This window comes from Hydra viridissima, unplaced genomic scaffold (genome assembly GCF_058129835.1).
Source record: "Hydra viridissima isolate aposymbiotic clone 2 unplaced genomic scaffold, HvirCarnegie_v1 scaffold_2, whole genome shotgun sequence".
Lineage (NCBI taxonomy): Eukaryota > Metazoa > Cnidaria > Hydrozoa > Anthoathecata > Hydridae > Hydra > Hydra viridissima.
In genome coordinates, this window is record NW_028324301.1 from 20,721,905 (window position 1) to 20,749,147 (window position 27,243).

A 27,243-nucleotide genomic window follows, 5' to 3' on the forward strand; every position below is an offset into this window, starting at 1 on the left:
AGGATGTTATCAAAAATCATATATTAACAAAAAGACAATCCTAAATATATAGATACTATTAAAAAAAATAAAAATAAATATACAGAAACAATTTAAAACTCTTAACATTGAGGACAAAATAGAAAGGTGATTTTAGTGTTTCAATTGTACTTCTTAACTCTGAACTTGAATCAAAATCTAAAAAAAAATTTTGATATAAAATAAAAATACTATACTATATTTACAAAAGCTAATAAAAAATGAACTACAAACATTTTAGGCATTTATGAAGATATTAATTACTAAGGCATTATGTTTTTTAATATTATAATAATTATTAATGCATATTATAAAGCATTTATGAAGATATTAATAAATTAATATGTTAAAGAAATTAATTAATTACTATATTTACAAATGCTAATATAAAATGAACTTCAAATGTTTTAGGCATTTATGAAGATAATAAAATTGAAACTCTGGTTGACAAAAAGTCGTTCTTTACAACTCAAAACTTTTTTTTTTTTTTTTATTCCATTTTAAAAGCAAACTTGGAAAAGAATTAAAGTAGTTCTTATAAATATTCTAAGAAAAAATTAAACTTCATTTAGCAAATTCTTTACAAAACATTAGAACAGTTTTCTTAAAAAATTTGTTGAAAATCATATAAACATAGGCAAATACATACATATACTGTGTCAAAAAAGTTTTCATCCACCTGTCTTGTTCATTTTTCAGACGCGATAACTTTTTATTGAACAAAGATATAAGCAAAATTTCAACTAAATGATATCAGTTAACCGTTCAAGAAATATTGTAAAAAAAGATTTTACAAAATAAAGAATAGAAAATTAAATATCGCATTTTAAACTACACAATGCCTGTTTTTTGCGCAAAAAAGTTTTCATCCACCCTGCACTCAATTTGTTATGTAATCAGTATTAAAGTAACGTTTTTTAAATATAAATTAGATTTAGTGAGATTTTTGTACCATTTTTTCTTTATATGAGTCTTTTATATTTTTAATTTTTGTTAGAATAATTATTAAAATGAGAGTTGCTGAGGAAATTCGATCACTTATTGTTAGACTATGGAAGGATGGAAAATCACAGCGAAATATAGAAGAAATGGTAAAGAAACCACGTTCAGCTGTGCAGTCCATTATCAAGAAATACTAAACCACCAAAAAAATTGCTGATAAGCCATGTACAGGACATCCAAAAAAGATTCAAGTATTGCATCAACGAGCTATTCTGAGAAGAGTCATCCAGAATCCTAAAATAAGTGCTCCAAAACTTGCTGGAATGCTGCAAAATAATTACAATTTAAAAGTGGATCCTGAAACTATTAGAATAACCTTAAGAAGAGCTAGATACAATGGTAGAGTACCATTGAAAAAGCCCTACATCAGCAAAGTAAACAAAGCCAAACGACTACACTTTGCAAAGCTTTATACTAATGAACCACAAACATTCTGGGAATCTGTCCTTTTCACCAATGAGTCAAAATTTAATGTGTTTTCATCAGATGGAAGAGTTTGGAGTAATGTTTGGAGAAAACTAAATGAAGCATTTAAAAAATAAAACTTGTGTCCAACGGTGAAGCATGGTGGAGGAAGTGCTTTAGTGTGGGGGTGTATGAGTGCTTCAGGTGTAGGAAACTTGGTTTTCATTGATGGAAATATGGATCAAAATGCAAGATAATGATCCAAAACATACAGCCAAACGTGTCAAGGAATGGCTTATATTTAAAATAGCTAAGCAACTTCATACACCCCCACAATCTCCAGATTTAAATCCTATCGAGCATCTGTTGGTGAATTGGGTAGAAGAATTAGGAACCATGATGTGAGGAATCGGCAACAACTCCAATCAGTAATTATGAAAGACTGGGGCTCAATCACTCCACAAATTACCCAAAAATTAGTTGATACTATGAAAAACAGACTGCATGAGGTAAGAAAAGCTTGTGGTGGAAAACAAGATATTAAAACACTAGCAAATTGAGTTTGCATAACAATTTTATTTGATTTTTGTAAAGTGGATGAAAACTTTTTTGGTGCAAAAAACAGACATTGTGTAGTTTAAAATGTGATATTTAATTTTCTATTCTTTATTTTGTAAAATCTTTTTTTACAATATTTCTTGAACGGTTAACTGATATCATTTAGTTGAAATTTTGCTTATATCTTTGTTCAATAAAAAGTTATTGCGTCTGAAAAATGAACAAGACAGGTGGATGAAAACTTTTTTGACACAGTGTACATACATACATACATACATACATACATACATACATACATACATACATACATACATACATACATACATACATACATACATACATACATACATACATACATACATACATACATATGCATGTAAAATTAAAAAAATTAAACCTTGTTTGCATTTTCTAATGCATCAATAAACGTTTTTAGTTCTTCTTTGTTCATTTCCATAGAAAACTTTTTGTCTTTACTTTCAGTATGTAAGTTTAAATCAAGATTTAATAGTGGTTCCTGGAGGTTAGATACTTTATCGCTCGACATTGCTAGCTAAATTGAGAAAATTATCATTAAGGGATAGGATAAAAGCTGGGGAAAAAGACAAAAAAAAAAAAAATCTTCAAACCTCTTTCTTTCTATAATATTACACATAAAGAATTTAAATACCTTGACATTCCAGTCAAAGTCTTTAAGGGATATTGAAGACATGTCATCCTTTATGTCAGACATGGATTTTTTATGAATAACTACTCTACGGGGAAAGATACATGGGTTGTTTTTAACTATCTGGTAGTTATCTACTAAATTTTTATTTACTTTTTTAGTTATTCGTTTTTTGTGTTATATTATTATTATTATTTTTTAGAGAATATAATCATTTGCTACAAAATAATAAGACAAAAAACTTTGGAACCCCGTTTTTGCTAAATCGATCAAAAATGCGGTTCCGAAACGAGTTGAAAGTTCAATTTTCAATTTCAAATCGTTTGTAAAAGCTCGATTAAACTCGACCAAGTTCGTGAGGAGTCGGTTTTTTTACGATTTTGTCGATTGTTCACAGTCAAAATTGGTTTCCTAGGTGGTAATAACAACATAGTACGAGTAATACGATATTATACAAATATTTAAACTTTTTATAACAGTAATAAACAGTCTACAACTAAAGTGTTCAACTCGGGCATTTGTAACATGCTTAAATACACATTTGACCAAATTTGCTCTGGTTGTTACTTTTGTGAATGACGTCATCCAAAGTGGTTTTGCGAAACGTCCGTAATCAACAAGGATAATTTGCTGTAATGACGGCAGAATCATAGTGTAATTGTAGTTATATGACTTTATAGGAAGTAATATATTTATGATTAAGGTTAAATTGAAAGTCTTTTTACTAGAAATTAAACAATCATTTCTGTGTTTTGTATAACCTTGTGGTATGCGATTGTTTCTTACTGTAGAGACATCACATACCATGCGGTATGTATGCGATACTTTATTATATAACAGTATTCAAACAACTAATAGTACGATTTGGGAAGTGAAATTTTTTAAGTTCCCAAATGGTAAAAAATTTTCTCAAGATTGATTTAGAAATGAGAAAAGTCTCAGCAAATTTGAACATCCTGAGATCTTTAAAGAGGTCTAAATATAAGTTTCGGTAAAGATCCAGGTAGATGGCAAGAAGTCAGCAACCTGCAAGATTTGTGACAGGAGTCTGATACAATCTCAGTCAAGCACCAGTGCTTTGAGAGCCCACCTGAAGTTAATGCACAGCAATAAGTACAAGAGGTACTTGGTGGAAGGTGCTACTGGAAAGGAAAGCATGAATAAAAAACAGAGAGAGGTGAAGCAGTCTTGAGCTGCCAGATGGTAAAGTGTACAAGCATGGTACTACTTTAAATTGTATTACTATTAGTAATAATTAGCAAAAAAATTTTAAGAAAAAAGTTTTGTTATATCATTTAATCAGGTAAACCAATACAATATCATTCAATAAATAGTTATAAACAATATTATTCAACAAAAATATCTTAAGATATTTTCGGACGTATAGGGACAATAATGACAATTCTTTTACGACTATTTTCATTCTTTAATTTTATGTTCCACTTGCTTCAATTGATACAAGGTATAACTTTTTTCTGATGGTCGCACTTTGAAGTATATGGTGAGATCACATTTAGTTCGCAGGTCATAGTTCGTTTGCAGAAATATTAAAACTTTAGAGTAACCAGGTAACTTGCCAGACCTAAATCTGATCGAAAATCTGTGATCTATTATCAAATTTAGTTGAGATATCGTGATTGTACGCAAGAAACAAAGTTGAATGAATCTAGTATTAACATATGGCTTCACAATATAGTCAATGGCGGATCCAGGAAAAATATTGACTGTAGCAAAAGTAAAACCAGAGAACCACATCAACAGTGGCGTAGAACATAACATTCAAGATGAAATTGATTTTCTTATTAAAATATTTACTGAAAATGGACATTCCCATAAACAGTATTCAGATATTGCTAAAAATTATAAATACTCCACAAATCCATCTTGTTCTCAAAAAATTGATACCAAAAATCTTGTTATTTTACCATGGGTTCCGAAATTAGGCCTTGTTCTTAGAAAAGAATTTCGTAAAGTTGGCGTTAAAACAGTCTTTCGTTTTGGTAATCCCTTAGTCAATATACTTTGCCGAAACAAATCTAAACTGCCTCCGAATAGTTATCCAGGAGTGTACCAACTTAATTTTACATGTGGCGCATGTTATATTGGGGAAACAAGAAAAAAGATTTCTACACGAGTTCAAGAACATAAAAATAACGTTACAAAAGCCAACTGGGGAACATCTGGAATAGTGGAACATTCACAGCATTGTAAAGGTAAAATAAACTGGGAGAATCCTAAAACACTTTCTGTAATTTCAAACAACTACACAAGGAAGATTCGCGAGGCCATTGAAATACAACGTATACAATGCACAAAACCTAAAGAAAACATTTTAAATCGCGACAATGGCAATTTGGTGATGACTCGCCATTGGAAACCGTTTTTTGTAAAATTTAAAAAATCTTGAATATCTGACGGTGCTATGACATCATTTGGTTACGTTTATTATAATTTTTTTTTAACGGTTTTTTTTAACGGTTTTATTAGTTTGGTAATGGCTCTCACCATACTCAGGTGATTTAAGGCCAGTCCAAATTTTTATGGTAGTTTTATGGTAAAACACCCAAAATCAACCATTAATATTTTACACGCTATCTAACGAAAATGAAAAGACGCCAATGCCCAAAAACAAAGCAACAAATATAAAAACGAGAAACCCGAAGAAAAAAGGTGGCAAGAGGGTTGAAAAAAAAAGAAGAGGAGAATAGAGGAGAGAAGAGGAGAAAGAACCTGAGAGATAGGTTACGGGAAGGTTTTGAGAAAGTTACGAAAATTGTTGGAAGTGGGGAAGACAAGTTATAGTCATAAGGGATATACGGGTGGGCATTTAGGGTAGGGAGATTTATAGTTGGTTACATGATAAACGACAAAAAAAGGAACAGAAGAATTAGTAAGAAACAGTTTTTTTATATAGTGTAAAGTGGAGAATATATTATTTGTTAATAACGAAAAAAAGATTTGTTATTCATGAAGAAAATAGGGAAGAAATATATCACACGCCAAGAAAAGTAAGCGCGCATTATAACACAAGTCAGAGTGCTACCATTACACAGAACCAAGAGGCATCCATACATCTATACACCTATCCTCCTAAAATACAAACCATTAAACCCCATTCCTCGTAAAGAAACCCCGTATCACATATATAAACAAGAAAACATAGTAAAAGACCCGCCTCACAATTCATACAAGTGAGGCCTAGTGAGGACAAGTATTAAGTGTTTTGTATTCATAAAAGCATTTTTTTTAAAACTAGAGATTGAATCGGATTTAGCCAGAAATCATACGGAACCCGTTATTTTTCCAATGTCGTCCACCTGCCACTTATGTATATAGTAATTTCAAACCAATCAAAACCCACAATTTTTCAAATTTGAACCTTAATTTACAGTATCGGACAAAACATGGTGGAAAAACTCAAGTTTAGAACTAAAGTTAATCAAAAACTAAAAAGAACTAGTAAAACAATTGTACATATTAATTTTTAAATAGTTTATTATGTTCTTAACCAAATTTAAAACGTTTGAATCATACTAAGAATCACAAAAAAAAATTATAACACATTTTTTTCAACAAACTACATTTTTCCTTGGACAAAACAAGGTGGACAAATCAAAACGAAGCTTTTTTTATAAGATTTCATTGTCTTTATTCAATTTACCGCATTCTTTTGTTTTCACTTTTATCATAACATTACTCTAAAATAATAAAATAGATTTTGGAACGTCTGGCCAATTATTTTTTCAATTAAACTAAAAATAGATTTAACTCGTAATATATGGGGTAAATTGCAACTTAAAATGGCTTACGACAAATTAGGAAATGTTTTACGTGAAAATATTATTAAAGATTTTAAAAGCGGAAAACGTCAAGCTGAACTTTGTAGAAAATATAATATAGCTAAATCGACTGTAAGCAAAACTGTCAAATCATTTGGATCTCGTGACTGCTATAAAACAAACCATCGGGGCGGACGTCCAAGAAAAACAACACAAAGACTAGATCGAATAATTGTTAAAGAGCTTAAAAAAGATCCATTTTTGTCATCCACAAAATTAACTGAAAAACTTGAACTACAAATCTCTAATCGCACTGTGCGACGAAGAGCTAACGAAGCAAAATTGTTTTCTCGAATGCCTGCCAAGAAACCGCTAACTTCCTTTAAAAATAGAAAGCTAAGACTTGCGTTTGCCAAAGCACACCAAAATTGGACTGTAGACCAGTGGAAAAACATACTTTTTAGTGATGAATCAAAATATAACCTTTTTGGAAGCGACGGCAATAAGCGAGTCTGGAGACCAAAGAACACCAGATTCAATACTAAATATACCAAGAAGAGTGTTAAGCATGGAACGTCTGCTATAGTTTGGGGTTGTTTCTCAGCACTAGGAACTGGTCCTATTCACAAAATTAATGGAATTATGGACCGCTTTGTTTACAAATTTATAATGGAAGATGTTATGTTACCACATGCTGAAAGGGAGATGCCCCTAAAATGGATTTTTCAACAGGATAATGATCCCAAACATACGTCAAAAATTGTAAAACAATGGTTCAAGGACAAGAATATCACCATAATGGAGTGGCCTGCACAAAGCCCTGACTTGAATCCCATAGAAAATTTGTGGGAAATAATTGACAATAAGATTGAGCGTGCAAATGTGAAGACCAGTGAGGAATTATTTGAACAAATCGAGAAGGCCTGGTGAGAGATTGATATGAGAATTGTTGACTCATTAATTGCGTCTATGCCCCGAAGAATGAAAGAAGTAATTAAAAGTAAAGGAGGTCCTACCAAATATTAAGTTAACTTTTGAAGTTTTTTGAAAAATAATAAGTTAATTTTTGAATTTTTTTGAATTTTCAGTCAATTTTTTGAATGTCCACCTTGTTTTGTCCAAAGAAAAATGTAGTTTGTTAGGGAAAATGTGTTTTAAAACTTTTTTAGTGATTTTTAGTATGATTCAAAACTTTTAAGTTTTGTTAACAACATAATAAACTACATAAAAAATAATATGTTCAATTGTTTTACTAGTTTTTTTTAGTTTTTGATCAACTTTTGTTCTAAATTTGAGTTTGTCCACCATGTTTTGTCCGATACTGTAGAACCTAACTAATCTAAAAATAAAAAGCTTCCCCTTTTAATTTGCCACAAATAAAGAAAATTCTTTAATATTATTCGACTCTGACAAAATTTCGTTAACAACTAATTGAAGACTCCACGGGAAGAAACGGCATGGTCACTTTTTTTCATTTTGAGATAAATCATTATTAAACTTTTAAACCTTTATAAATTTCGAAGTTTTAGGAAAATTTAGAAAAACTTTAAATATGCATCAAATCATTTATTTGATTTGAATTCAAATACAAAATATGCTATTATGGTTAGTAAAGCTAGAAAGTGTAAAAAGTCGAAACTTTCAAAATGTGACCCTGCCGTTTCTTCCCGTGGAGTCTTCAATTGTCAAAGCCAGTAATTCAATGCATCACGTGTAAGCTTGCAATTGGCTTTCGGCAATCGCAGCTCACCCACCGAGTGCTGCTAGCCCCACACACCTGCTTTCTGTATGCCAATATCAACTTTCATCCCCGCGCCAACCACTCTCGATTCAACGCTTATTGGTCTCATGTCAACAAATTAATATCAGTGAGTCGTCGCTCTGCGCCTCTCGCGTTAAGAATTATGACAAATAAAAAAAGATCTCTACTACTAATGTTAAAGTCAGCAGAGGTTTAAGCATAAAACGATGGGATCTGCTAGATTTCAATGTTATTGTTGCAGTATAATCTAATTTATTTATTCCCTTCCTCCTACTCCCCCCCCCCCAAAAAAAAAAAAAAAAAAAAAATCATTAATTATAGCCAATCATAAATAATTAGCAGATTTGAGGTTGTTTATCATATATTTAGAAGAGTCAATTTTTAAAAATTAAAACAATACAAAAATTGATTCTTGTTGATAAAATGTTTAGTGACGTTTCTTTCATCGAATCATGCCGCAGGTGACATATTGCTTTGGGAAATACTGAGCAAATGCTTTTGAAATGTAAAGTCGTTTTTTCAAAAAGCACGTGCCACCTTTTTCGTACGGATTATGTGTAAAGTGAGTGCAACCTTGTGTATTAGCACATTTTCCACCACATTGTTCACCAGGAAAATTTTCAAATTTAAGGAAATCATTTCCATAAAAATCACAAGAGAATGCCCAATTCCCATTCCATTTAATTAGAGCCGGGTTAGTTTTTGGTACATCATTGTCAGCATTCCAATCAGCAATTTTGTACATTCCTTTTAGTCCATTATCTCCCAACTGAAATGCACCTTTATTATTTATTAGAAATTTAAAAGCCGCGAAAAAGTTATTATACATGGCAGGAAACTCTAACCAATCAACTGATGAAGGTTGGGTAGAACCTCTTGAGATCTCTAAAACCACGCGTACACGATATTCATTCTCCAGTTTTTGGCTGAAAAAGTCTCTTTTCCCTTGAAGCTCTATTTTACTGCCGTAGGGAACTGCTATCCAATTTGAATCATCATTACTCCTGATCATCACTTTCATGGTGTGACCAACGTAATTAAAAATAACTGATTTCGGAAACATATGATTATATAGTGAATCGAAAAATGCATCCAATACTAAACGAAAAAATAAAGAATTGTATTTTGCTTCAACAATTTTGAGGAAACTAGTTGTTTGAAAAACCAACTTTGTTAACTCGCTTACCAATGCCTGCAACATCGGGACGAAACATTGACATAATTGAAAACGGGGGCACAGACGAAACTTGAGAAATTTGTAGAAATACCACAAGTACAAAGATGGCGGAGTTCATTTTCGAGTTTCTCTTTATTCTACTATTTTATATCTGGATCAATAAAACTCTTGTTAATAAATATAATATAACCAACAATAAATAATAAAAAATTAAACAACAAAATAGCACAGTCACTTCAAAACATATATATATATATTTTTTTAAAATGTGTTATTTTGTTAAATTTTTTTTTTTTTTTTAAAAAAAAAAAAAAAAAACATAAAATAACACATACCCGCATCTGACATTAGCTACAAAAACTGTAGATTTTGCAGATTTTATAGCTAATGTTAGACCCTGTTTACACTGACGATGAAATATAGGTGTTATTTTCGCACTTTAATCTCGTTTTACATTTTGCTATTTACACGTACTTAAAACAAGTTCAATTTAAATAAATTAACGTAACAAACTGTTTAAATAAAAAGATCGTCATGATGTTATTTTATCCTTGTTTTTCAAGAAAACTGACGCTAAAATGACGAAAGAAATCTGGGAAACAAACATTTTCATCAGACAGATTATTTTGTTATAGTAGTTGATCTATAAGTGTTTTTAATTTTAGGCTGATTTTTAGTGATATCAAGGGTGGCTTTAGACTAAAATTAAGGGTGTCTGCTGTTTTGATGGGACCCAATATTTCTGATCTTAAATCAATTTCAATCACACTTTCTGTTAATTCATGACACTAAACTATTTATTTTATTTTAGGTTTATATATTTCATCTACTGAACCACTATTTATTATCAAAATCCATATATGGTGTAAATTTAAAAAAACAATAACTTTTACTTTTATGGCTATTATGTAGCTGATTATAAATTTATAACTTTGTAATTTTGTAATTTTGTAATTTTGTAAAGTGTCTACTGTGTTCGTGAGATCACACTACAAATAGCTAATTAACAATAAAGTTAAAATTGTATCAATTATCTGATTTAAATTTTCAACTAAACTTTATATAATATATTTACAACAATATTTGTATTTACATATTTTTTTTTATTATTAACGTCGTGATTCTAAGTAACTTTTTATCAGACTTGACGTGTTCAGCTATTATTGGTGTGAACTACAAAGAGCCACGAATTACTGGTGTGACCTACTAACAGTTGCTGATAAAAACAAACAAAATGATGTCATTGAGTAGTGACGTAATTAGCGCAATTCCTTAAAATCACAGAGACAACCAAAAGAGAAATGCGTCCTTTAACTTAGTTTGTTAGTATAGTCAAAAACAATATTAAACGAATTCATAGACAGTAAACACAAATAGTAGGCCAAAAAAATATAGTTAAAAATAAGTAGGGTTGGCGCTATACATAAAATCTCGCACTGTTCTAAATTTCATAGTTGATTTCAAAATAACGATTTTTAGGTAAGTAATAACCGTTACCTTAACAGGTAAAAGTAAAAAAAAAAAAAAAAAAAAAAAATTTAAGCTGGTTTTTACGATCTTAATTCTTTTTCCTTTTCTTCGTTCGATTTTTTTGCTCGTTTTCTTTTTCCTTGTTTCCTCTCTTCGTTTACAATCTTTTAAAGCTGGTATATTTAGACTGATAGCATCAGTATAACTTTGGTACCAAAGAGTTACACGTACGTGTTACTTTTGATTTTCGTTTATGCAGCATGTTGCTGCTCAAACAGGTTTTTACAGATTTTTTTGAAACTAGAATAAATCTTATACTTTTATTTTGTTTATCGGTGATATATTGACTTTTTTCAAGTTTTGAAACTTTTGAAAAACTTCACCGCTTAGTTACGATTTTAGCCCTGATTTACACGATGATATTAACTCGATGGATACTAAACTTGAACTTCGACTGAAATAAAGTTTTTAATGATATGGTGTTTGAAATGCTTTGAAAAAATTTTACAATCGTTTACAAGAGAAGTCTGCTTTGGATATCAGAAGAAAAAAAACCTTTAACTTTGATGTGCTGGCAAACCATTTATGTCACGTTTAAATAGTGACATAAATGGTTTGCCAGCACATTAAAAAAAAAAAAATACGATCTTCATTTGCTGATAAAAAAAATCTTTGTCTTAATTTTTAAATGCAACGCAAGTGTAAGACAAAGACGTTTTATATGATAAAATAATTTTAATTTCATATTTCAAAAATATTGGGACATTTGAATTAAAAAGATATCGGTTTTGATTTCTAAGAACCTAGGCTGACTGAAACCAACAGATTGTTGCTAAAGCTCTATTTGTGATTGTTGGCAACGCATTTACAGTACGCATTTTTTCAGTTTTAGAATAAATTGGTGACGAAATGATAAACTGTATTAGATATTAGCAGTTTTTAATGAACAATGCAGTGGCCTCAATTCGGTTTTAATTAAAGATGATAGCTTCGTTTTTATTTAACCCTCCGTCAGACAAATTATTTTGAACCTATGTCCCGGACACATGATGTCTGCCTGAACCCCTATTCATTTTGTATTGGAGCGTATTGAGATCTGTTTATATGGAATCCATCAGTTTATATGAAATTGCTTAATTTTTTCATTGTTTCTTCATCCATGTATTATTCTCACTGTGTTAAACCACAAACTTTAACGAGTTGCATTTTATGATATATACAATAACAAATGTAACATAAGAAGTGAAGACAGGAGAGTAAATATAGTTTTATGTAAAATACGCTCACGTCTATTTTGTACTTGAACTATAATTTCACTGGCAGGTGCCACTCGAGTAGTTGGAGGTTATGTAAAAATATATTCTCACTTCTCACTCATTGCTTATATTAGTTCAGATAAATAGAAGTGCTTATCAAAACCAAAAGATTGATCCATTTAGTAGTGACGAAGATGATGGAGATTATACACCTGTAATGGACGATGCATCGGAAATCGAGAACGACGTGGTCGTCGAACCAAATGAATTAATTGATAGTAACGAGAAGAAGAAGAGGAAGTGGGTGCCTAACAAGAAAAAAATGATTTTTCAACGGAAAAAATAGCAGATGTTAGAGTAAAAACGAACCAAATACAGCTGTTCGTGTGCAACAACACAATATCGTGCTTTTTCGATCTGGATCCAGGCTTCGAAATTCTATATCAATTGAGGTATAGAGTTCTTTCACACTGAACATTTTTTTCACAACCATTACCGAAACTAACCCGAGTAGCAAACAATATTGGCGCTATATTGGCGCGATATTGGTTATCTTGGCCAATATTGGTCAAGAGAACCAATATCGCGCCAATATTGGCATTTCAATATCGCGCCAATATTGGTATTCCAATATTGGGGCAATATTGATTTACAATATTCCAACAATATTGGCTAACAATATTGGCGCAATATTATTTCACAGTGCTGTGCCAATATTGTCCAAGATACCTCAATATCGCGCCAATATTGGCATTCCAATATTGGCCAATATTGTCATTTTTACATGTTTGTACGCATGCGTAACTTTATCAGAAATTTTATGAGGCCATTTTGTCTATTTTTTAGTACTAAAATTTGACAATTTGTGCTACTAGAAATTCCTAATAGTTGCTTAAATATTATTTATTCACGTTATTGTTTCATTAGAAGTAAGAAAAATCAACACCTTTTTAAAATGACCTTACGTTAGCAGACATCATTAAGTTTTTTTTCTATAAAAGCCCTGTTTTTAAATTAAAACTTAAGTTATGCAAAGAAGTGAAAGAACAGAATTCTTAGCTACCCAATTTAAACAGGACTGTACCACGAGAAGAGTGGATTTGACCTATTTGAAAAAAAGTGTATCAAGAGAAGAAGTGGGTTTAACCTTTAATGAAACACGCAAAGAAATGTTAGAAATATTGGTATTTCAAAGTATAATAGATTTAAACAGTAAGTTTTTTTACACGAATTTTCTCAAAAGTTATTGTTGATGTAGAAAAAAAAAGTCTTTCATTAATAGATATTTACTAATAAAGTAATTATCATCTATAATCTATCTGTTACCCATTTGATGATCATTTACTCAATTTTTTAAACGTTCTTCTAAAAACAGAAGATAAAAATAAATCTAGATATAGTGTATACAAAATTATAAAAAAAAGTTTTAACTTTTAAAACTGTAATTAAGCTATCGTGTATGCAGTTTAACAATTAAATATAATATAAGTAACTGAGTACAATTACTTAATGCATGTCCAGAAGATGTTCATCAATTTCTTATAAATGTTACAAATAGACACCCTATATATATAGACAGGCCCGGCTCGAAGCGTGTTCGAAGTGTGCAATGCACACAGGCGCCGCAGGCGCCGATAATTCAAAGGCGCCTACAAGATTATATGAAATATAAATTTTATTCAATATGAAATTATATTTTTTTAGTTTTTAATTTTTGTAAAGTAATTTTTTCCTTTTTTTATAAATGAAAAAGTGCCTCCAAATGAATTTTTATTACCAAAGGAATCTTAATTTCTATTTTTTCAAAATTTAGATAAGTATTGTATTTTCAGTGCCACATAAAAATGTTGTCAGTTAATTTTCATTTTCACACTTTGAAAAGGAATTTAAATTTTATAAGTAAGTGAATTTGAATCATAAACTCACTGTAAGTGAATTTGAATTATAATACTGAGAAATTAAATATTAAAAATTATTTGCAGTCACATGGATCGGAAACGGAAATTGTCTGGTTGGCAAAACAATCAAAATAGGGAAAACAGGCTGAAAGAGCAATTTAAAAATCAAAAAACGTTGAACAGCTTTCTGCAAGTTAGGCAAAATGAAGACATTTCTGATAAGATAGTTGAAGAAATTGATACACATGAGCGTGAGTATGATGAATATATTATAACTGAGAAGTCTGTATCTGAAACTGACAAAACTAACGTTAATGTTGAATTAAATGCTAGCACTAGTACAGCTAATCAAGATGAATGTTTAAATAATGAGGTAGAAAAAAGTGATGAGAATATATCTAGCTGTAATGATTTTTGTAATATAACGGATTGGCCAGAAAATTGGCAGAATTTCCAAATTCAAAATATAGTTTCCAAAGGTCCAATACAAGCTAATATTAACCAGTACCCAAAAGACAGTTTGGGTCGATCATTTAACAAAATACATTTTCATCGAAAAACAGCAAATGGTGAATTATTTAAAAGAACCTGGCTTGTATATTCATCCAAAGTAGATCGGGTATTTTGTTTTTGTTGTTAAAATATTTAGTAGCGATGAATTTGTCAAAAGGAGGAACAAACGATTGGGGCCACATAACAATAATTTTAAAAAGACATGAGTAAAGTACTGAGCATTTTCACTGCTATGGAAAGTGGATTGAGCTTAAAAAACGGCTTTCTTGTGGTCAAGCCGTTGATTGTCTAGCTAATAAATTATACTTGAGTGAAGTAGAACATTGGGATGAAGTGCTCAAGCGAATAATCTCAATTATTTTAATGATGGCCTCAGAAAATATTGCATTTAGAGGATCTTCAGACAGAATATTCACCGAAAAAAATGGTAAATTTTTTAAAATTGTTGAGTTGTTTTCAAAGTGTGATCCGGTGTTAGAGAAATATGTTAAACGAGCAGTAGAAAATCCAAAAAAGCCTCATTACTTGGGAAAAAATATCCAGCAAGAAATTATTTTATTGATCGCTAAAGCTACAAAGGATAATATTTTGGAAATGGTAAAAAATGCAATGTATTTTTCCGTTATTGTAGACTGTACACCTGATGCCAGCCATAAAGTACAAATGTCAATTGTTCTGCGTTACGTCCACATAACAAAATCAACCGAAGGTAATAATGGTATTGTGGAAGTTAAAGAAAGTTTTTTGGAATTTATTAACATTTTGGATTCAACTGGAGCGAAGATGACCGAAGAAATATTAACTTTTTTGACACAAAATGGCTTATCAATTATGAATCTTCGTGGTCAAGGCTACGATAATGGAGCCAATATTCGTGGAAAAATAAACGGTGTTCAGGCTCATATTACAAATATAAATCCAAGGGCTGTCTTCATTGCATGTGTCTGCCACTCCTTAAATTTAGTCGTTGTTGATGCAGTAAAAGGAGTTATTGAAATTATTAATCTTTTTTCAACCATCCAAACAATTTACAATTTTTTCTCAAGATCGCCAAAGCGTTGGCATATTTTCATATCCATGTGTTGTAAATTGACAGTGAAATCATTAAATGATACACGATGGGAAAGCCATGTTAATGCCGTTAGTGCTTTGAAAAGCGGATTGAAAGGCATTTATTCAGCGTTAAAAGAAGTCGTTCAATTGGAAAAAGATGCACTTACACGCATAACAGCTGAATCAATCGCATCAAAATTAGACAGTTTTGAATTTATTTGTGGTCTAATAATCTGGCAAGATATTCTATCAGAAATAAATTGTACGAGCAAATTATTACAATCACAGAGCAAGGATGTGAGATCAGCAGGTAGTGTGTTAAAAAAAACAACTGAATTTTTGATTTCTCGTAATTCCAAAGTTTCTTTCGCTAAATATATTTCAGAAGCTAAAGTATACGCTATACAGTACTGGTCATAAGTTTAGAGCCACCTGTTTTTTTCATCATTTTGCGGCATAAGTATGGCGAGGTTAACATTATAAGCATAACAATACGTATAGTAATTTGACAAGGTACGAATCTATTGATATTCATGAATAATTGTGTATTAAACCAAATATAAATATTGCTTTTCATGAGTTCTTTAATATTATAGCCAATTTTTGAACATTTTAACATATTTTGGTAACTTTATGATGTATTGGTATCAATGTTTTGGTTAATTCAGTTGTTATTTATGCTACTTTTTGGAATGTGTACACTAGTTAGATAATGTATTTAATGTTATTTTCGTTTTTATTTTAGAGTTTAAGTGAAAATATTTTCTGAAATAGGCAAAGCTAAAAGCCCTAACAAATCGTCGCCTTTCTTCCAAAATTTTGTCTTGACAGTGGCATGATGTTGGTGGACCTTTAATATCTCCAAAATCTGTTCGTCGTCGTTTGAATAAACAAGGTTTGAATGGTCGTGTTGCTATTAAAAAGCCTTTTATCTCCAAAATTAATCAGCAGAAGCGTCTTAAATTTGCACACGAATATTTGCATTTTAGTGTTACTGATTGGCAAACGGTGTTGTGGTCTGATGAGTTCAAATTTAATTTAGCTGGTAATGATTCTCGACGTATTTCCGTTTGGCGTCGTCAAAATGAATCATATAAACCGGAATGTTTGCAGGGAACTGTAAAGCAGTCACCGGATTTGAACCCCATAGAAAATTTGTGGGATGAAATTGATCGCTGCTGTGCATGCAAACGTGCTAGTAATAAACATGAACTTTGGGACTTTATTTCTGCCGCTTGGACTAGCATTACTGCTGTTGATTGCAAGAAGCTTGTTGACACTATGCCAGCCCGGTTGGCTGAAGTAATTTAAAAAAAGGTGGACCTATTCATTATTAATATTTTATTACTCATTTTGGTACTAAAATGTTATAACAATATATTTTGCATGTTTCAGTAATACATTATTTTGCTGCACTGGGGTTATGGCTTTATAATCTGCAAAAAACTAAAAAAAATGGGGTGGCTCTAAACTTACGACCAGTACTGTAGATGCGGATTTAACTAACGATTTTAGGCCTGAGGTAGAAAATCGGATTCGAAAAAGAACGCTTTTTTTTTTGGAGAGGAGCCTGAAGCACCCGAGTCTATTAATCCTAAAATGAAATTCAAAAGGAAATTTTTTGAACTTTTGTATGATAATAAAAAATGTGATGAAATGGAGAACAATTAACTCATAGATAAATGTAAATTATTAGAAACAACATTAACTTATAAAGAAAGCAAAGATCTTGACGCAAACGAATTACAAATTGAGCTGAAGTTGTTGTCTCGAAAATTTGAAGATGATACTAACCCAGAAAACATTTTGAAATGGATTTGTAACACTGATCTCAAAATATAACTGGATAGCGTATACGAAAAAATTTTTTGAAGCCAGTTTTGGCCTCCCAAGATGGCGGCGGAATTAAGAAATGGTGATATGAAAATTAAGAAACTGATGATAATCAAGTTTTATATCTTAAGCTCAAATATTGATAAATATATAATTTTCTAATAAAAATCTAGTTTTTTTGTTTAACATAAGATTTATTCATAAAAATAACGGAATATTACATATTTATATAAATTTCAAATATAAATATTTTTTTATTTAACAAAACATATTCTTACAATAAGTTGCTCTATATTAACTCTCTGTTTTTCGTTTTTTAGAATAGATATAATAAAATAAAAATTCTCAGTAAAACTAAGTACAAATTTTAATTTTAATTTGCTTAAATTTAGTTTGTTTAATAAAAGTAAAGAAAAAGTATTTGTTTGCTTGTGCAGAAATCTCAAGTTTCAAATAGTTAGCATTCGTTATATATTTTATGTACCTTTTAGTTCTTAACTACCCAATGCTGTGTGCTAGAAGGTTAATAACACAACAGCATGGTAGGCAGCTGATTTTATTTTTAAGATAAAATGTTTTTTAGGCATTAGTTCATCAGATAGGCACTAAAAAATTATAAATGCTGCATGAACTATTAGCTGAGCGCTGTGATTACACACAACTCAGAGGTTCCTTCTAGAGTTATTATATATATATATATATATATATATATATATATATATATATATATATATATATATATATATATATATATATATATATATCAAAAATATTTTTGATTGGTTTTTGAATAGGATAAGTTTTGTTAATTGCTTTCTAAGCTTTTTTCCAGTTATTTTGGCAGTTTGTTTTTTACCCAGTTGATAAAGATATATATTTGCATAGTTTTCTGAAATAAGTTTAATCAGTGCAAATAAATGGTTATCAGTTATAGCTGAGTCAAACATATGAGATGTTTGTTCATTAAATATTTTTGAGTAATCAACTGATCTCAAAACAGCACCAGAAATGGCATTTTGAATTCCTATTTCATTTGGAAGGTTGCCATTTATTGAGGCAAGCAACCTTTGGAAACATCTTTCAGTTTCTTCGCATATGATAGTAACACTTTTAGTTGGTTTAATTAAACATCCTCTGTCTTTGAATTTTAAAAAACTGGTTTGTTCGGAATGATAAGAAAGTACTAATCCATTCCAACATTTAATGCAGATAGTTTATTGTAAATTTACGTATCATAAATTTTTTGATAAGATACATAATGTTGATAATGTTTGATAACATACAAAATATATGTTATCAAAACATTCCCTTAATGATTTGTTTTGAATAACAAGTTAAAAACAATTGACTCAATTATTGAGAGCTAAAATATTACAAAGAATAATATATAAGTAAAATAACATATTAAAAAATAATATTTTGTACTTAATATTTTTATTAAATACTATATCTATTAATTACATGTATGTATTAAATAATCCTAGAAGGAACCCCTGAGTTGTGTGTACTCACAGCACTCAGCTAATAGTTCATGCAGCATGTACATATCTGGTATCTTGCTACAAAAATTGAAAATATAAAATTTGTCAAAATTGTAAGTAGACACCACTGCCGCTTACCATACAGTCATGTTATTAACCTTCTAGGACACTGCATTGGGTAACTAAGAACTAAAAGGTACATAGATTACGCATAAATATTATTTAATCGTAAAGTAAATATTTAATCGTAAAGTATCGAATATTTTGTACCTTAGTATCAAAATAATTACTGATTTTTAATTAATTGTCTGATTTTTTAGAAATCATTTCATTTCTTTAAAGTCATTAAAACTTTGTTTCATAGTCAAGTTTTTCTTTCAAAACTCTATTTATTTTCTTTAATATTTCTGTAAAAAGCCTTATAAAATGTACATCGATCACCGCTTGGAGCTCCGATCGCCGCCATCTTGGGAGGCCAATTATGGCTTCAATTTTTTTTTTGAAAAAGGCAATTGAATACGCTATCCAGTTATATTTTGAGATCAGTGATTTGTAATAACAACGTTGAAGAACTCTTTCCAGATGCACTGATTGCATTAAGAGTGCTATTAACTTTGCCCGTTTCTGTTGCTAAAGGTGAAAGAACTTTTAAAAGTTTTAAAATTTCTTAAAAAAAATTTCATAAAATTCAATTTTTCTTGCCCCATAGTTGATCGCAGGTTCTTAGTTACCTGCGATCAACTATGGGGCAAGAAAAATTGAATGTTTTGGCAATAATCTCCATAGAACCATTGCCAAATCTATTAACCTAGATCTGTTGCGTAAAGATTTTGCTAAAATCAAAGCCAGGCGAATCCCTTAGAAGTAAAGTTTAATATTTTATGCAATATTTTTTATGTTTTATTTAAACATTTTTTTGTCATGTTTTTCTAATTAATTTTATTTTCATTTTTCTACTGTTATTACTTGGATTATTTAATTTTTGTTAAATTGTTTTTTGATTAATAAAGAAATAAGTTTTAATCACAACTCTTGTTGTTTAATTTTTTTGTCATAAATGAATTTAATTTGCCTTAAAATTATAATCAAAATATTATAGTTTATAAACTATGAACCTATTTTAAAATAATTTGACAGTTAGAAATTATAAAACATTAAAAAAATTTATAATGGGTTTGCTTTACTTTTAAACAATAATAATATAAAACCATAGAAAATAGTGGCTGGGTTTTGCTTATAATATGGCTTTTTAGTACCTTATTGAAAAAAACTCAAAGACGCCAAATTTTTTTTGCACACACACAAAAAAAACCACGAGCCGGGCCTATATATAGATATAGATATATAAAGTTTTATATATATATATATATATATATATATATATATATATATATATATATATATATATATATATATATATTTATTTATTTTTATATAAAAAATTTATGTTTATCTAAAATTTTATTGTATTCAGATAATTATTACATATACAATTGATAAATTGAATATACCATAGCTTAACTGTAATTTTTCATATAATTAGTTAAGTATATAATAAATTTATAGTAAATAGCAATTGTTGAAATAAAAGAGATCTTTTAAGGTATAACTCTAGTGAAATGTATCGCATACTTTTTCTAAATGTTAATAAAATTGGGTAGAGCTGATTATTTTTATTTGTTCTTTGTTTCAAAATAAAGAAATATAATAATAAATTCTTTACTTTTTTTTTATCAATCACATAAAACTTTTTTTTGGGAGTTAAAATTTTGAAAGTTATAAAAAATCAAAATTATAAAAATTTTTTCGTTAAGTTTTCTGATATTTTGTAAAAATATAATGATTGATATTAACTAAAAATATGGTATTGTTAAATGCAATTTTATAGGGAATGAAGAGATAAATGGTTTCAACTCGTTCTGCTAAGTCACATTATGTTAAAAGAGTAGTTAATCACAATTTAGATGAAATTCACATAAATAGCAATACTGAGAATTACTATGACCTTCAAACAGCAATTGATGCTACTGATAGTAGTTTTCCTATTATCAATGAAACTGAACTATTATGCAGTACATGTTTACAAATATGTTCTATTCAGTAGTTTCATAAATATAATTTGCTGCATCAAAACTTGAATACTAAACAACATGAAGATGTTACCAATTCCCCTTTCGTTGAGTTAGATGGTGCTGAGATATCATATTTTTAAGGAAAACCAACCCTTGTTGAGTTCAACTAACAATTCTGATGATGACTATGATGTATCTAATGATGAGCATGGCTACTATCCCTCTTGTTCCAGTGATAACGAAGAGAACAGTGATGAAGAAGCTACTTTAAAAGAACTGCTTGTACGCTGGTCAGTCAAACACAGTGTTACATATAGTGCTTTATCAGAGTTGCTGAAGATCCTATCAAAACAAAATCCAGATTTACCAAAAGATGCTGGGACCTTATTAAAAACTAAAAGTCATAATTATCATGAAAGACATGTTTAGGCAAAATGCAGAGTTTGTTTATTTTGGTTTACAACATCAGCTAACAAGTTTACTGGCCTTTAATTGTGTTGGTAGCTGCAAATTCATTTTCATTATTTAGCACCTTTGTATAAGAGCTCAGGGAAACAGTTTTGGTTGATGCTTTGCAGTGTTAAAATTGGTGAAAATAGTTATAAGCCATTTGTAGTTTACATTTTTTGTGGCAATAACAAACCTAAAAGTTCATCTATCTATCTAACTAATTTTGTCACAGAATTCAAGTTTTTGAAGGAGGAAGGTTTATTTGTAGGTGAAAACTACTTTACCATTCATGTTAAAGTTTTTGTGTGTGATGCACCTCCACGTGTATTTGTCAAGTTTATAAAAGGACACAATGGGTATTATGGTTGCGAGTGATGCATTCAAAGGGGAACTAGGTGCATTCAAAGGGGAACCGTGATGCATTCAAAGGGGAACCGTGTTTCCTGATTTAAATGCAAAAAAGAGGACAGATCTAACTGTTTAGCTTATTGCACATATAGACAGTGTGTATGGACGTGATAATGATCTGAGCTAATATAGTCCACTACAGGCTAATATTTAGTAACAGTTCATTGACAATTACTGTGTTCCTTTAGTTTTTTGTTTCTGTGGATAGCTACGAAGCTGCTTTGGAACAGTTGGAAATGTTAGAATTTACATCAAGCATTGAAACAGCTATAGATGGTGGTAAAGAACATAATATGCCCCTTGCTAAGAAGCTTGCATATTGTGCTAAGAGTGACAGTAGTACTGAGGAGGATAGCTGTCCATCGTTGTCACCCAAATTTAAGAAGCCTGTTGAAGCTAATTTCCAAAAACTAATACAACCTGCAAGTACAACTTCAATTATAAAAAAATCTCAAAATACAAGTGTGTCATCTCCAATTCAATCTGTTGCACCCTCTTCTCATGATGGTTTTTATTCACCTTCACCCTCTCCTAGCCAGAGCTTGGCAACTGTTATGCTGCTTTAGGCTTGCAATTTGCTGGTAAAAAAATTATGTTTATGTGTTATTTGTTTAGATATTCATTGAATTTAGTTTATGATACTAACACCGTTTTCTAAACATGATACTTCTTAGTTTTGTTAAACACTGAAGTTTATGCCATGTTGTTTGATATAGATCAAACTGATTGATTTTTGTTTACTGTATAGTCAAAGTTAGTGTTATAATTTTTATTATAGCATTTGAGAAAAAGAGTTTAGATCTGCCTGTCAGTATCCAGTATGATTTAAAGAAATTAAACAACCGCCTAATTAATATAAAAAAAGGTTTGGTGTTTCCTGCAGCAGATGGCATTCCTAGTGGAAACTTATTTGCCCATCAAAAAAGAAAATGATCTTCTAATCCTGGAAGAACATTTAAAGAACAAAGACACCTTTCAATCTTTGGTATGTATCAGTGAACTGCAATCAGTTAGTAGGTTTTTAGAAACATGCTATATGTGGTATTAGCATTTTTTTTTACTTTAAAGTATGTGATAAATGAGTTTGATTTTAAATACTTTTGTAAATATAAAGTTTAACTTATAAATAGTTTTCAATTATTTTATGTGTGTTCAACTACATCTTTATTATTATTTTAGATGAACTTCCATGCAACAGTTGGAGGTGAAGATTAAAAAGAAATGACAACTGCAATTATGAAAAAGATAATGGCCAAAGAAGTGTGTCTTCTTTATTCAATGTATGGGAGCAAGCAGAAGAAATCTTTTTCAGTCTTAAGTCCTGCTATGTGGTGATAGGTAAGACACAGTTTTACAATTGTCTGTATAACAACTTGCTTGCTTATAATTAAGTATTTTGGTTAAAAATTCTTCATTTACCATGTTCATACTTATGTTGAACAAAAGCAAATAGAGATTTATATGTGAATGTATCTACATACATAACAGTATGGTGTTGATATTAACTGAGCCTTTAGTAGAATTGGTTGTATTTAGTAGGTTGGTAGTTTAGTTGACCGTAATTTAAACTTGTAATTTAATTCTATTCGTATTTACAATTCCGTTATTAACTTAAAGCTTATTTACAGATTCTGTAAAAAGGCAATTTGTTAATGCAAGTGACAAAGTTATCAAAGAAAGAATTGGCAGTTTTCTGGCCACGGCTATTGACAGAGATGGGGGGAGGAAAAATCGACCTACAGCCGAAAAACGTTTACAACTAGAAAAGGAAAGTAACCACCCAAGATCAGATAATAAAAGCACTTTATGATAGAGTTGTTAACCGGAATATTTTGTACAATTCCGGAAAAATAAAATTCTTTCGGAAGGGTATTGAGAATCAGGAATTTTTTTTTTCGTACCGAATTTAACGAAACAAAAAAACCCGCCGATGTTCATTTCGCAAATGCTACTTACGAAATGTCGCCTTTCGCAAGTTGAATGGACCGTTCCCTCTATAGAAAAAAACCGCAATGCATTTTGGTCTTTGTATTCACCGAAAATAAACAAATCTGTGTTAATGCTTTTTAAAATATACAGTCAAGTAATTTAATTTAAAAAGACTTTTCAAAATGATTTCAAATGATACAATATCTTGTGATAAACTAATAACTCATTCTATTAAAGAAGATATTACTGTTGAGTCAACAACAACAACAAAATACCGCGGTGGCATAACTTGTTGTGTTCCATTATGCAACAATAATTCGCTCAAAAACAAAAACTTATCGTTTTACATCATCCCAAAGGAAAATAATTTGAGAAAAAAATGGCTATCTTTAATTAGTAGGAAAAACTTTGTTCCTTCTACTTCTCATCGGGTTTGTTCAGTTCACTTTATAGGAGGAAAAAAGACTTATATGAACAACTGTCCATCTTTACTGTCAAAACAAGTTAAAGACAACATAAAAAAACCAAGAATCACAGTAAATAGTTCTATTGGATATAAAAGAAAAATAGACGAAATTGAAAACGAAAAAAATTATGTTAATTTTTCATTTGAAGAAACCGAGTCTGAAAAGTTAAAAAAAGAAATTATTATCCTAAAGGACAAACTGAACATTATAAAAACTAAAAAGAAAGAAATGAAAAATATTATTATGAACCAAAATCACACTATCAATCAATTAAAATTTACAGTTGACAGATTTAAACATAATCAAGCCCACTTTAAATTTTATACTGGCTTTGAATCATACAATCTATTTAAAGTTTTACTAGAATATTTAGAACCTGCTGCAAGCAAACTTATATATTGGGGGTCAAATACAAACATTGAAAAAACAACAGACTTTAATTACAATAAAAAGGGAAGAGAACGCATAATGAGTTCAGAGTCTGAATTGTTTTTAGTTTTAACAAGATTTCGACTTGGCCTTTTGGTTGAAGACATGGCACTGCGCTTTGACATATCCTCAAGTCATGTTAGTAGAATCATAGTGACATGGACTGATTTTTTGCATTCTCAAATGCGTATGCTACCAATTTGGGCAACAAAACAAACTGTAAAAGAAACAATGCCAAAATGTTTTAAAGAAAAATATGAATCAACAAGGGTAATCTTAGACTGCACTGAACTGTTTATCGAAATGCCTACATCTTTTCGAAGCCAATCTGCAACTTTTTCTAATTATAAACATAAAAATACAGCAAAAGGATTAATTGGAATAGCACCAAATGGAGCCATAACTTTTGTTTCTGATTTATACTGTGGTCGTTTTTCGGACAAACAAATTACTAAAGATTGTGGAATATACAACCTGCTTGAACCAGGAGACAGTGTAATGGCAGATAGAGGTTTTGATATTGCTGATGATTTACCGGAAAACGTTTCATTAAATATACCACCATTTCTAAATGGAAAAGCTCAACTCAGTCTAGAAGATGAGAATGAAACTAGAAAAATTGCTGCTGTTCGTATTCATGTAGAAAGAGCAATACAGCGAATAAAAAATTATCACATTTTACAAACACCATTTAAATTGTCTACGGCACCAGAAATTAATAAAACTTGGATAATTTGTTGTTATTTAGCAAACTTTTTGCCACAACTTGTTTCAGATAAATAAAATGTTTGTAAAAAATATAAAAACAATTAATCTAAACTGCAAATATATTTTCTTGCATAAACTCAAAGTAAAATTTAGTTAATTTTGGTAAAGTAGTTTTTTCCCATTGCTCTTTAAGAAATTTAATACTCTCGATAAAAACATCTTTTTCAGTATAAACTATAAAATCTAGTTCTGTGACCTCTAATAATGCCATAACACCTTGACATTGATAAAAATAAACATGATTTTGTTTAAGCATTGTTTTACCATCAACAACAGAAAGAAAAAATGTTTTATCTAGGCAAGCTTCAGCTATAGTTAAATCTTTTTTTGAATAAGGACATTTGATTTCAACAGCCCTTATTTTTTCATTTACAAATACAATTCCATCAGGGCTTGTACCAAGCCAAGGCCATTTTGGGTTTATGATAAATCCACATCTCGTTACTGATACGTTTTTTATATTTTCATACTTTTTTATTGCGGTGTTTTCATTTATTTTACCCCAATTACAAGCTTTGTTGCAAGAGCTTTTTTTATTGTTTTTCAAAATTCTATTCAAAATAGAGGCAGGAAATATACTTTTTTGTCTATTAATAACAAAACCAAAGTTTGAAGATGTCAAGCGTTTTTTTCTTTCTTCAAGCCATAAACTTGTAGATTGTGATAAAGTAGCTCTTTCCAAAGTCTTTATTTTCTCTTTTGATAGAACTAAATATTTTGTAATAAACTTTAATTGAGTTTCATCAAATTCAAATGAATCACTGAATTCTACTTCAAATCCATTAATTATGGTATCAACAAGATTAAACATAACATCAGAATTTAAATCGAGTTCTTTTACATTTAGCTGATATTCAGATATTGATGTTTCATAGTAGGACGTGGAATGATAATTGTTTCCTTTTAAAAGATTTGCAAATGCTATTCCTTCTCCTAGATTATATAAACTATCAGACAGTTTTTTAATTTTTTCATCACTTGGATTATGTGCAAAAATTGGGGTTGCACAAAAGTTTCTATTTCCTGATACAAAAGGACGCTTTCGTGAGTTGTTTAGATCCTTTTCTAAATCACTCTTTTCAAAGGAAACTTTAGAAAGTTTAATTGGTTCTGAATTTCTTCCTTCAGCAGGAACATGCCATTGTTGTAACACTTCTGTGCATGTTTTATCGAATGGTACAGAGTTTAAATTTAATTGCTTATATTCATTTAACTGAAATAATACTGCCGCAACATGCTTGCAGCATCCTCCCATACCAGCTTTACAATTACATTTAGCATACAAAATATCTCCTTCTTTTTGACAAAAATGTACATAAATAAGGTACTGATTTTTTTTCATTGAAGCTGAAACATTAGCTCTAACAAGAAAAGAATTTATTTCAATCTTGACATTAGGTTTTACAACTAAATTTTTAACGAAGCTCTCCTTAAATAGCTGATACCCAGAGATTTTATGCTTTGAAGCACCTCTAGCTCCGAAATCAGTCGAACTATCGTCTATAATTAAATATTTGTGTATTTTTTCTTGGCTTATATTAGGTAGTAAGGAAAGACATCTTGACCAAGTGCTTATTTGTTCTTGTACAACTTCTTCAGCATCTATTTGATTAAACTGACTAGATATTTCTCGAAATACTGGTTGAGAAATACTATTTGAATCATTTTCCAAACTAGTTTCATGGCTATTAACTTTGTTTATTGCTGACATGATAATATGTTTTGATAATTTGTTTATTTTCGGTGAATACAAAGACCAAAATGCACCGCGGTTTTTTTCTATAGAGGGAACGGTCCATTGCGAAATAAAACTATTTTGCTACATACGAAAGTAGCGCTTACGGAAGT

General features: G+C 30.1%; 5 protein-coding genes across 9 annotated transcripts; 2 read left to right on the plus strand and 3 right to left on the minus strand.

The window, feature by feature from the left end:
- Positions 1-6: 6 nt before the first annotated feature.
- LOC145202125 (COMM domain-containing protein 8-like) lies at positions 7-2,929 on the minus strand. Its single transcript, XM_090077948.1, has 3 exons — positions 2,654-2,929; positions 2,381-2,536; positions 7-177 (listed from the first exon to the last, which is right to left on the minus strand). Exons 1-3 carry the CDS (start codon positions 2,714-2,716, stop codon positions 154-156), a joined length of 243 nt encoding a protein of 80 aa, XP_089934074.1. The 5' UTR covers positions 2,717-2,929; the 3' UTR covers positions 7-153.
- Positions 2,930-8,534: 5,605 nt separating this feature from the next.
- LOC149892380 (uncharacterized) lies at positions 8,535-9,557 on the minus strand. Its single transcript, XM_090079864.1, has 2 exons — positions 9,378-9,557; positions 8,535-9,289 (listed from the first exon to the last, which is right to left on the minus strand). The coding sequence occupies exons 1-2, from the start codon at positions 9,484-9,486 to the stop codon at positions 8,634-8,636; spliced, it is 765 nt and encodes a 254-aa protein (XP_089935990.1). The 5' UTR covers positions 9,487-9,557; the 3' UTR covers positions 8,535-8,633.
- A 3,519-nt stretch (positions 9,558-13,076) lies between these two features.
- LOC149892381 (uncharacterized) lies at positions 13,077-25,477 on the plus strand. Of its 4 annotated transcripts, none has more exons than XM_090078840.1 (5): positions 19,297-19,508; positions 20,761-22,383; positions 22,581-22,815; positions 22,982-23,140; positions 23,431-25,477. In XM_090078840.1, the coding sequence occupies exon 5, from the start codon at positions 23,914-23,916 to the stop codon at positions 25,408-25,410; it is 1,497 nt and encodes a 498-aa protein (XP_089934966.1). In that variant the 5' UTR covers positions 19,297-19,508; positions 20,761-22,383; positions 22,581-22,815; positions 22,982-23,140; positions 23,431-23,913; the 3' UTR covers positions 25,411-25,477. The 4 variants fall into 4 exon arrangements, with proteins under 4 accessions (XP_089934967.1, XP_089934966.1, XP_089934965.1 ...); XM_090078839.1 differs by having other exon boundaries at positions 22,581-22,811; XM_090078838.1 differs by having other exon boundaries at positions 22,581-22,787.
- Positions 14,661-17,504, plus strand: LOC149892382 (zinc finger MYM-type protein 1-like). Of its 2 annotated transcripts, none has more exons than XM_090079243.1 (2): positions 14,661-16,875; positions 16,954-17,504. In XM_090079243.1, the coding sequence occupies exon 1, from the start codon at positions 14,869-14,871 to the stop codon at positions 15,976-15,978; it is 1,110 nt and encodes a 369-aa protein (XP_089935369.1). In that variant the 5' UTR covers positions 14,661-14,868; the 3' UTR covers positions 15,979-16,875; positions 16,954-17,504. The 2 variants fall into 2 exon arrangements, with proteins under 2 accessions (XP_089935369.1, XP_089935370.1); XM_090079244.1 differs by having other exon boundaries at positions 14,661-16,071; positions 16,304-17,504.
- LOC149892383 (uncharacterized) lies at positions 24,443-27,188 on the minus strand. The gene is made up of 2 exons (XM_090078837.1): positions 25,102-27,188; positions 24,443-24,967 (listed from the first exon to the last, which is right to left on the minus strand). The coding sequence occupies exon 1, from the start codon at positions 27,104-27,106 to the stop codon at positions 25,442-25,444; it is 1,665 nt and encodes a 554-aa protein (XP_089934963.1). The 5' UTR covers positions 27,107-27,188; the 3' UTR covers positions 24,443-24,967; positions 25,102-25,441.
- Between the last annotated feature and the right edge of the window lie 55 nt (positions 27,189-27,243).